The sequence below is a fragment of the Apostichopus japonicus genome, chromosome 13 (assembly GCF_037975245.1).
Source record: "Apostichopus japonicus isolate 1M-3 chromosome 13, ASM3797524v1, whole genome shotgun sequence".
In the NCBI taxonomy this organism is placed as follows: domain Eukaryota; kingdom Metazoa; phylum Echinodermata; class Holothuroidea; order Aspidochirotida; family Stichopodidae; genus Apostichopus; species Apostichopus japonicus.
Window position 1 is genome coordinate 10,322,377 of NC_092573.1, and position 11,671 is coordinate 10,334,047.

General features: G+C 35.6%; 1 protein-coding gene across 1 annotated transcript; it reads left to right on the top strand.

The window, feature by feature from the left end:
- Positions 1-754: 754 nt before the first annotated feature.
- LOC139978166 (COMM domain-containing protein 10-like) lies at positions 755-8,120 on the top strand. Its single transcript, XM_071988089.1, has 7 exons — positions 755-975; positions 2,436-2,526; positions 3,193-3,303; positions 4,504-4,575; positions 4,965-5,048; positions 6,602-6,772; positions 7,954-8,120. The coding sequence occupies exons 1-7, from the start codon at positions 947-949 to the stop codon at positions 7,990-7,992; spliced, it is 597 nt and encodes a 198-aa protein (XP_071844190.1). The 5' UTR covers positions 755-946; the 3' UTR covers positions 7,993-8,120.
- Positions 8,121-11,671: the final 3,551 nt, after the last annotated feature.

Here is an 11,671-nt window from a genome sequence, read left to right on the forward strand (position 1 = left end):
GACCATTGTAGCACTGCGTTATGGCTGACAAAATTTGGGTAGGCTATATTGTTTAAATGAGGTTTTTTTCCCCGCCTATTTCAGTTGGGGGCCAATGGGGGGGGGGGGCTGACTACTTCAGTGGGGGCTAAAGGTCCCCCAAGCCCCCCTTGGCTCCGCCACTGGTCAAAATTCATCATATGGTCAACAGTATCTGCGGAAATGAGATGGCGAATTTCAGTTCATGGTGACCATAACGTACTTGGGTAGTTTTGATTGCGAAATATTGGCTAGTCATACGATCATAAGTGCCATAATTAGATACCGATCTGCTCTCCTTGCTTTAGGTGGAATTTCTCACGCTCTCTGCCATTTTGTATCGACCGTGCACTATAGAATGAAATTTGCACTCTGTATACATACATATGTCTGTTTATGAAACCTTCAAAGTGCCGTGTGCATAACATAGATCTGAAAAGCTTTATCTGTGATTTGTCAAACATGCCACTAAGTATTAGGAAGAATCTAATTAGAACTTACGCGCGAAATTTCTTTCTGGGCCATCCTTTGTATATTCACATTATTAAGATACTTTGGACGATAAAATTCAACAAAAAATGGTGTTATTCATGAAATTTTAACTGTTGTATTAACAGCTACGCTGAATAAGTACGCTAACTTGAATCTAAACTTACAGGGGACCCATTCAACGCGCTGTATAAAGTGGGTGGATATCTGTACAGAAGCTAGCAAGCATTGTTCCGTACATTTTCGCCCTTTTCCCTTTCCATTGACATCTTTGATATTGGAACTGTGGTTTGCAGCAAATTCCACTGATAAAGTACTGTGCAGTTGTTTTGTATTTGACTGTACTACTACTAGTACTAGTTTAGCGAAATGAATGGATAACTTGAAGTATTGGCCTTTACTATCATTACATGACGGAAGTTTACACTCTTGATGTAACATGGCGTTGATGTTTTCTGAGACATCCAGGTAGGCTAGATCTATAGCACCGTATATGTCATTATAGCAGATAGTATAACGTTGATTACCTAAATTTAACCTCGACTTTGGGTTGGATAGATTAGCGCTTGTCCTAACTTTTCCTAGGCCTAGCCTAAACTCATCGAAATATACGTCGATGCCAGTTACACGACAGTAATTGAGGGTTCCCCTGCCTTTGTGGGAAACGCTATTGTGAAGAGTACATAGGAAGTAGGATGTATGGAAATAGTACCAGATTCGAAGCCTAATTGCAATAGGCATGCAGTGTATGATCAAAACTGTTGAAGGATTAAATAGTTTGGCTAGATAGCCTAGACAAGGTGGTCACTGTCATTACATAACATTTTCTGAACGTTGGATCAAGATGCTTAGCCAACACAAAAGAAAATCAAAGCTCAAATATAGAAACCGTTTCCATAGGATTCAGACAGAAAAAGGTTTGAGAAGTTTCCATGTCATAATATAACCAAGGAATCACATATCTCTCCCTTTTGATTGAAACGACACTTTATGCCTAGATGTGTAAAGCTACAGTTATGTCAGTTAGCATACTTTTCATTGTAGCAGCATATGCCTCCATTAGTATGTTTTCTTCTTATGTTTTACATATTAAATGGGCTTACCAGTCAAAACGTCCTTTTACCAAAACGTCCCCGTACCAAAACGTCCCCGCTTTTGGTCAAAAACGTCCCGTTGGTCAAAACGTCCCCGTTAGTCGAAACTTCCCCGTCTATCACATTCATTCACAGTTGTGAATATATATTCATTTTAAGTTATAATTTGGCTAGGTTATCGGCATGCAAGTTGGATTACTGGCGCTATATAAATCATGAAGGACTATATCGTTTAATTATATTTGGTATGAATAAGGTATATACGCTATATGTTTTTCAGTGACGTGACGAATTAAGGAAAACAAAAAATATTATACAAGAGAAATTAAAAAAGAATTTGGATGCGTATACTATACCATATATATATATCAATATAATATTTTAAATCGAGTGAAATCACTTATCGTTTATTTTTACGAAGTAAAATTATACTCAAAAATGTTCCCGCTCTCACACGGGTACTTCCCACTCCTAATAACTGTGCTTTCAACCTAATTACTTATCCTTGACTCTTTGATTTGAACTTAAAACATCCACACTTGCATTCCAACTGATTATAAAAGCGGGCACGTTTTGACTCACAGGGACGTTATGACTGCGGGGACGTTTTGATAAAAAGCAGGGACGTTTTGGTCTTAAAAAAGCGGGGACGTTTTGGTAAAGGGACGTTATGACTAGATACCTTAAATTGACAGGGATACACAAGAGAAAAAGAAAACTCTATCAGGTAACAAATGATTGTATTTTGTTTTCATGAAACATCGTTTTGTATGATTTCATTTATATATATCTTTCTTCTCATTAATCTTTCTTCTCATTAATCTTTCTCTTTAGTATCAAGAGAGCAGTGGAGAAAATAAACAATGTTGAAAGTCCAAAATATGCCAGAATATTATCTAGAATATTACAGAAGATTCACTTAAAGGTAAGCTTAAAATATGATAGTACGCACTATCTGGCTCAATGGAACTTGTTAAAAATGTATTAAACTTGAAAGTCCTTTTTATTATTGTCTTTGTTTTGTTTTGTTTTGTTAATATGGTAAAAAAAATCACAAATTACTGATGAGAAAAATGTAAAGCATAAGGCTACATAGAAAAGTTATAGAAATACAGGATAATATTAAGAGACAGTTAATGCAACTGTGATGGAGTTCCAATGTTACTGTCGCACTTGCTAACAGCTACCTCTTCTTCTGCCTTCAACCTATTATTGGCCTGGAAGGCAGAATTTAACAACGCTATGCACCCACATGTGTGTATATGTGGGAGAAGCCAAATTGCTTTTATGTTTACACTTCAAATCATGCAGCTTATGCAATTTAAATTTATAGCTTATATTGGATTTTCTTTTTATAATTTGGTAGGTCATTTCAGACCGGAAAACAGTGTATTTCTCCTGGATGCAGAACCCACCTTTCTTTCACTGGCTTAGGGTCAAACCCACTCTCATCTCACAAATGCACAAATCACAACGAAAATTCTCATACATGTTACCTTTCATTATGTTACATAACATTACATACATAATACATTACATTACAGAACTTTATGCTATAATGAATCATACATAATATATGCCTTTCTTACAGGATGAAAGACCATTCTCTGAGGAAGAAGAGGAGAAACTCCAAGGAGTGTTGGACCTAGACTCACCAGATATTACTCTAATTCTTGAAACAACATCATTCTTTGTAGAACAGGTACAGTATAGTTTAAAGGCATTGAAGACTCGCCCCAAACCGTGTGCCGCCCTCTGAAAATGTTAACTTTCCGTTGCAGTCAACAACAAAAAAAGTCAAAATGCAGACAGTAATAAAATGTGATACCTTGTTATCTTTTATCTAGACCTGAGATGTCCTTTGCTGCTATGTACACTGTGTTGTGGGTATTGACCGTAGCTATATGTATTGACTGTACACTAGTGTCTAATTACCGACGGTAGCAAGCTGTGTGTGTATTTTCTGGGACCGATGGTGGTGTCTAACACTTCTGTTACACCTCATTCGAAACTAGGTCAGATTACCGGCATAAGACATTTTATTGTGCGCCAGTCTTCACTCCCTTTAAGGGGTGACTGGGGTGGATTTTTGTAACTAGCTGATCTCTATTTATGTCCCATTGCATCATTATAATTAAAGGGAAAGATAGTAGCTTAGTTTATATTAGAAATGAGTAAATCGTCCAGCACATTTAAATACCTGGATTAATGGTGCTCCTCACACATCTCCCCTGACTTAAATTGCTCTTTAATCTCTCTCAAAGTTGTCCAACACCCTCCTGTCTCTCTTAACTGCCATTTGACGCATATTGCATTAATTTGGTGGTCACCTTTTTCTTCTTGGCAAAATAACTCTTTGTCTTGATATATGTAAACAATTCACTGTTATCACACATTGTCCCCTTAAGTTATTCATGAGTTATTAATTCTCAATTAATATTCTATGAGAGCCAGTGGGAAACATTGTGTGTCTGAGCGAAAGATTCAGACAACCATAATGTTACCATACACAGATTGAGCAGTGTACATGATTGGCCTATTGGATGCTCAAACCTATTAGCCTTAAGGATCTACATACGCAATTAGTGCAAGATTGCGGGGCAATTTGTTTTTGCATGTTCTTATCACATTTAAGATGAAGCTCTCACTCACATCATATAGATTTTTATCATATTCTGAGATTTCATTTGAGTGTCACCCTCTGGATTGTCTGTACAACACCAAGAGGTTAAACTTTGTTGATATTTATCAAAGTATTTATTATATTCTTAAATAAAGTTGGGTTTTTAGTTCTTCATTAGTTTAGACTACTGTGTAATGAATTTACATTCTGTTAATAACATATGAACGTTCTTTATGTTGGTATTCATCCTTTTATTTAATTTTTCATCTATTTTCTTAGGCTGCTTATCATCTTGCCAAACCAGCCAACTTATCCCAACAACTGAAAAACATTGGTCTGAGTGAGGAGAAGGTAAGCCAGTCACTTATTTGGATGATTTTAAAGACACTGTTTACCATCAATTTCAAAATGGTTGTTATCTAATGGTTTGATTTTATTAGAGACGAGCTTGTGCTTCAAACGTACCCTACATAAAGAGAAAAAGCTTAACATCAATTTAGTACTGTACTAATCAATTTTAAATTGATGTTAAAGGCCATACGTGTTGGACCAAAATTTTGTCATGTTACAAATTTCTAAACATTTCAAAAGAATTTGTCTAGAGGCTCTAGTCATTCATATTATTCCCAGCCGTTGAGGATAATTAATAGACAGAAGTTGAATATCTCAGTTTTGATAGCTACTTGGGATAACTAAAGTAAGAGCAGTAATATGCTTGTTGCCTTTTCTTTGTCTTACAGGTAACACTTTTTGAGACCAGCTGGACAACACAGGCCAAAGATATCGTGGAAAGGTTACGAAAGAAGACTCTTATCCCTAACCAGGTGAGCGTATGGCTCTGTAAGAGAGCATGTTTCACAAAGAAATCATTCTGTATTCTGTAAGCTGGTGGTTGGCTTGGATTAATTCAGTGGTTGAAGTATTGCACTAGGGAAGGAAGATGTGATATCATTGGTGAGAGCAAAAAAACAACTTGCATGTAATTTTATTGTTATGTGGGAGGGGGGGGGGTAGGGACTAGATCACCAGTTTTTAATGGAACATAAGATTGTTTGTGATAATGTCATAAAATTGTTTTTGATAAATTGTTTCTGAAAGTTCATCAGGGAATAATTTATCCAGTATCGAATAGCAAAATGCTGTGCAAAATTGGCAACTTGCCATACAAAGGTATATATAGCTCTTTTTGTACGCAAAAACCGTAGTGTTTTATAAGAAGCCAAACTTCAAGACCTTTCAAAAATATTACCCAAAACTTGCCAGAATAGTAAATTATTCCCTTGGCATAATGCTTGAAGTAATGAAAAATTGGATATGATGTTAAACTAAATAACTGACTGAAGATACTGTAGGATGATAAATAGGAAAACCCTCTCCCCAATGTGATATTCATATCACACAGCATTGCATATGCAAATGCGACCTAAGTAATTGTATTTGTATCACTCTTCCCAACACCCAGAGCCGTATCACACATATACATTTACAACCATGAAATGGATTCTAGATGGATAACAGTAGACACAGGTCCATGCAGGGGGGGGGGGGGGCTCCTTTTAACCTCATGCAGAAATTCAAAGTAGCTTTAAGCACAATTTTAATTTTTTTTCTGGGGGAGGATGCTGCCAGACACCAGTATGAATGATGAGCTTTCTGTACAAGATGTAAAGTTTGAAAGTTTGACTGCAAATAAGCATTGTTTAGAGAGTAGAAGAAACCAACTATGTAAACATCCTCTGATCATTGGAAGAAAGATAAACTTTGACAAATTTTACAGTAAATTATTTCGAATAGAACCTTGCATTTTGATATTTCTAATACGTGCTAATTCTAGAGAACATATCACTCCTGTATTAAGAGGATAACATGGGATACCAGTTTCTGCCAGAATCACTTTTAAGATACTTACATATGTTTGCCATTCATATGCCGGTTCATCACCTGCATTTATTTATCAGAGCTGTTACAACCTTATTACCCAAATTACCTGAATCCATCAAACTCTCTCCGCATCTTGTGTCCCATCAAATCTACTATGAAAACTCATCTGTTTATAGACCTCAATGACTTCTAATTAAAAACTACCTTTTGTTATCTCATTCTTTTTCTGTTACTTACTTGCTTATCTCTGTGCCATGCGTGTTTCTTTTCGATGGATACCGGTGAATTACAAATGTTCATTATGATATATTATTAGTTGAATATTGCTTCTTTGTGTAAGAATCTTTTAGTAAAGTAATCACACTTCTTCTCCCCCTCCCACTTCTATCACCCACCCCAACCCCCCACACCCCACCCTCCTCCTGCCCATGGAGAACATCCAGTCAAACATCCAGTCCAACGTCTGATAACCCAACTTTCTCTGCTGTTCCCTCAGTTGCAAGACGTTAACTGGAGACTAAACCTTCAAATGGCTCAGGCTGACCGGAGTAAGATGAAATCGCCTAACGCCATGTTTGAGTTTGTGGTGTCTGCAGATGACGAGGGCGGCAGAGATAAAATACAAATGGAATTTAGTCATGAGGAGCTCTTCCAATTCTATGGCCAGGTAGTTACCATCTTCTTTTGTCTTATACAACCTTGGTTTGATATCAATAATAATTAGAGACTAAATATTCATTCAATTTGGCTGTTTTTGCTTCTTCACTATATTGTACACTGAAGTACACAGAGCAATCAACTGGTTTCAAGGTTTTCAAGTACAAACAGCAGAAAAGTGAAACCGAAGTATTTTTTGCCACTTCTGAAATAGATCATTTGAGCATTTATCCAACCATTTTGCATCTTGAAAACCTTTTTTCACTGGAAATGGTCTGTTGATTACATCAATCTGAATTTCAAGAACATTTCAAATAATTTTGATTCCCAAAGACTGACTTTTGTTCTGTAATCTCCCTTGCCTGCAAAACCCGACAGTTGTGTTAAATACAACGCATGTTTCCTATGGACCTTAAGAAGGAAATGACAAATGCTTTGCGGGGTAGCCATTTCTGCGTCCGAGATCTTGGGATAAGGTGTTCCAAAGCTAAAGGAGAGTTCTGCTTTCAGTTCCGATAATTCTAAATTGCTCTTTGAAAATTGACTTTAATTTCTCCCAAGTATTAAAACAAAGTGACTCTCAAATTTTGCAAATTTGTCCACTGCTGGCCATGGATGTTTGCAAAAGAGTCAGAGGAGGGGACAAGCAAACAATATGGTTTTCATAGCCAGTTAACTGTCCAAAAATGTGAACGTTAACAGGTCAATTCTTATGTCGTAAACTTGAGGACAGTTTATGGTTCTTTTCTACCACTTCAATTTTCCAAATGGGCTAGTGACCCCCCCCCTAGTGCCCCCAACCCTCTGTAGATGCCCATGCTGTCAGCTTTGTATAATTCTAAACCAGAGATTCTTTCATTTCTATTTCTGGTATTCATTACTCTCCTTATCTAAAAGAGAATTTGAAAAATAAACATAGCCTGCAGTTGTTTTCCAGAGTCTGTAGCTATGGTTAAACAGGCTTGGTACTTTATTTGAGTATGTTTTATTCTTTCTTACTGCTTCAATTTTCCTTATCTGAAATCTTAATTTAAAAAAAGTCTGCAGGTGCTATTCCAGCTGAAGGGGTGGTTAATTACAACAAATGATTTGTTTTCCAATTAATGAATAGAATTAGATATTTTTTTATTTAATATATATATATATGATACATTTATAATATATTTACATATCTTCTTTCTTACATGATAGCTTGAAACCATACAGTCTCAACTGGATTCATTGACGTGAAGGAGTTAACATGTCAGATAACGCAGAGAAGATGCCCAGGGGAATAAAATAATGTAACAAGTGGTTTAATAAGAGGTTTCACAAGCTTGTAGATATCAAAGTGAAAATGTAGATGAAAGCAACACAAATAGCACAAACACACGAAAAGTTCTACTGACTTCATGAAATCTCTGTTATGTAACAAAATGTATTGAAGTCGGCCATATCCTTGAACATGAGATTAGTGTCAAAGCATTGTGAATGTGTGAAATAATCAGTGGGGGATGAAATGAGCTCCTTAAAGAATTGAAAGGCTGTTGAATGTTATAAGTTATCTGGTGGGAAGTATATGAGGGATGGTTTACACAATGTTAATATTTCTACTCAAATTCAAGAATGTACCACATTATGTTGCAAACAGAATCTCATATCTAATACAGGTGTTGAATGATATGCAAAATTTGTACACCTCTAAAAGTTTTATGCAAAATGTAAACACACCATTATCCACTGTTTGTGTAAAGCATGGGTGCCGGCCCCATGGACGTTTATTCTCTTGTGTGACTTTTGACATCGGATTGGTACAGCCTTATTACCTGGCTTTACAAAAAAGGTGCATAAGCAAAAATATGGGTAAAACTTGCAAGTATTAGGTTTCTGATTTAGGAGAAACGTGTGGAGTTTTATATTGTGGCACTAGTATCTTTAATCTTTTATCTGTGACTTAGTATAAAACTTATAAATGCCAGATGAGAGAGATGGTTGATCTAAATTGCCATGCTCATGGTTTCTAAATTCTCAGCTCTAGAGTTTCAAGAATATAATAGATTTATCTGTTTCTGTGTTCTTTTTTTGTTTTTTTTTCTTTCTGGTCACTAACGAGGCAGTAATTAATATAAATGTTCAGACGTTATCGTCTGTAGAAATCTTTATACAATGAAAATATTATGATTTAGGAAAGCACAATTATCATGCAGGTCTAATTTTGTTTTCCCCTTCAAAGATTGGACTAAGGTAGAATGTATGGTCTCACACATAGATATTCTGTGAAGGGGTATTGCAAAATTAATTATCACCATGACAACAGGTAGCTTTTGTTGTGTCAGGGCATTTCAGTTGTATTCTTTCGCAAAAGCAAAATGGTACTTTGGACTAAAAAAAAATTTCACTTTACCCTCTACGAGACATGGTTAACTAAATATTCTCAAAATTCGTGAAATGTGTTTATAAATGCACCAAAATTAACTTACATTCTCGACAATATTGAAATGGAGCAGTGCACTCTGTGAAATTGAGAAAATCACTGTTAGACAAGTTTGTTCTCGGCTACATTCCTTTGTAGACGAGATGATACATACAAATGTGAATTATTTTTTTTATTTTGATCGTAAGATGTCTTTATTGTTAGGATTGTAAAGTTATGATGCTGTCAGCAAAAATAAATCTGTAAACAGAGATACCTATGTTCATTGTGCGGTGTTGATTGCTCTCTGGATCTTAAAGTTGTCTGTCATATATGTTTATTTTCTCGCAGTTAAAAAGACAGTTGAGAGTTTTATTGTTTGGAAGCAGTGATATAATTTGGCTACCATAGCTCTTTATGCATATGAATAGTGGTGGTCACATGACATTACTAAACACCATGAACACATATTTCCCTCCTTGTGAATCATTACCATGCTTTTACCTCAACCCCCTTCAACAGAAGCACCTGGGCCTTCACCCTGCAACAGAGATGACCATTTAGTTGAACTTCAGAAAGGGGGGGGGGTGATGAGCGGAAGGGGATGGGGGGGTAACGTGTTAGGGTATTAATAGATCTTAGTCGTGTGACCACTCTGCCAACTTTCTTCTTGTATGACAGATTAACAGCTATACCCATTAACTTTCGGTTCAGTGCAAGTTAACAGGTTTTAGAGGGGAAAGCATAAATATTTAGTCCCTGGTTGGGCTGCTATCTGTTTTGCTTACACATAAAACAAAACATGCATGCTCCCAGCCCAAGGGCAGCACTCTACTTATATACGGGGCAACTCAAGTTCTGTGTATAAGCATCGATTTGTCTGCGTCTCACGCTGATAAGCACAGAGAATATTATTTCCAGACACAAAATAAAAAGACGACAGAAATATTTCACATGTTAAGCCAGTTTGTATTGCAATTTATTACAATAAGTTACACATACAAGACCAAAAATACAAAAACAAAACATTTGGGAATCAGAAAAGTGTCTGCAGTAACATTTAAGACATAAAATTTGATCGGAGTAAAATCACATTTTTTGTTAGTTAAACATTTTTCATTCTCAGTTTTGTTAACACCACTCGCCCGAGATGACGATTGTTTGATGATAATATCAGAATGTTGCCAAGGATATTTTACCATAAAAGTTTCAATATCTTTTTGTGTTAGCTAACAACATGGTCAAGGTAATGCTACCTATTGGATGTTTTAACAGTACAGAAAATTTTCCTTTGAAGTTTTCTTTTTTATATATTAACCAAATTTGTGTTGAACACAGGAACTTAAATTGACTTGTTTTCTTGCACAAAATGTTACTGACATAAATGTTTGATACACTTTTCATTTTTTTAACTGGCATTTTTTTTTTCACTCCACGCCCTCACATTATAAAACATAATTGCATAAACGTGATGTGGACGGTTGGACTCCCACATCTTTTAATAAGTTGTCAAAATAAGACAATATTTACAAAATTATTTACAACAAATTTACATTTCAAAAACCTAAAATATATATGGAAAGCTTTGTGTGAGAGGTGAGGTGCATGCAGGGAGGGGACACATGTGCAATATACAAAAAAAAGACTAATTCAACAATGGCTACTGATGCTTTCAAATAGTTTATCAGACAATTTAAACAACACATGATTTACTTTAATAATTAATTCTGGGTTAATCACCTAATACAAATACGTGGTATTCATAATGGTTTATTTCTTACTATGAAGTAACATTCCTTTTTTTTTTCTAGTGAGTGCAGCATCACATGGGTGGCAAAGGGATTCCAACTCATATGTTGGTTTGCATGAAAGACATAATAACAAAAAGTCTGCACTTTTGAAGAAAAAAAGAAACAAAAAGAAGCCCATTACCTCATACATTTTCTAGTTAATATGATGCATATTTGTCACTTTTAAATATCTAAAGCTTACACTAAAGAAGAAAGAAAAAGAAAAAAAACGACATTCTAGCCTTCCTTCTGATCCCTAAAATATATGACCGCAGTCACAATATTGTAACCATCTAGCCAGCTGTGGATCGACATGCGAGATTGTGAGAGCAAGACAAATTCTAACTACCCAGTATCATAAATTTATTATACTAAATTATTTTAAAATGGCCGTTGGTGTCAACGACAACTTATAAATGTGACAAACAAGTGAATCTATAAAAATACATGGGGCACATGGAAGAAACCTTTAACAAAATGTCTTGCACTCTCTTAAAGTAAGTAATCTAGCCTTGATGACAATCTACTGGCAGCCAGCCATTAGGTTACAGAAAATTATTATTTTGGAAAATTCAATTTCTATGAAAAAGATGCAAGAAGGATTATTAACAAACAACAGATGTGAGAAACTTACAAGACACAACTCTGTGATGAGAAAACGAAACATAGCCGGCTTTATTCCATCTTTACATTATTCTTATGATGAATGAGACTGAAAGAACTCAAC

Bases quoted from the DNA above. Each gene is read 5' to 3' on its own strand.
- LOC139978166 (XM_071988089.1), top strand. From the start codon at position 947: ATGGCGTTGATGTTTTCTGAGACATCCAG. The intron at 976-2,435 runs GTAGGCTAGATC...CTTTCTCTTTAG, and splicing joins ATGTTTTCTGAGACATCCAG to TATCAAGAGAGCAGTGGAGA. The intron at 4,576-4,964 runs GTAAGCCAGTCA...TTTGTCTTACAG, and splicing joins TTGGTCTGAGTGAGGAGAAG to GTAACACTTTTTGAGACCAG.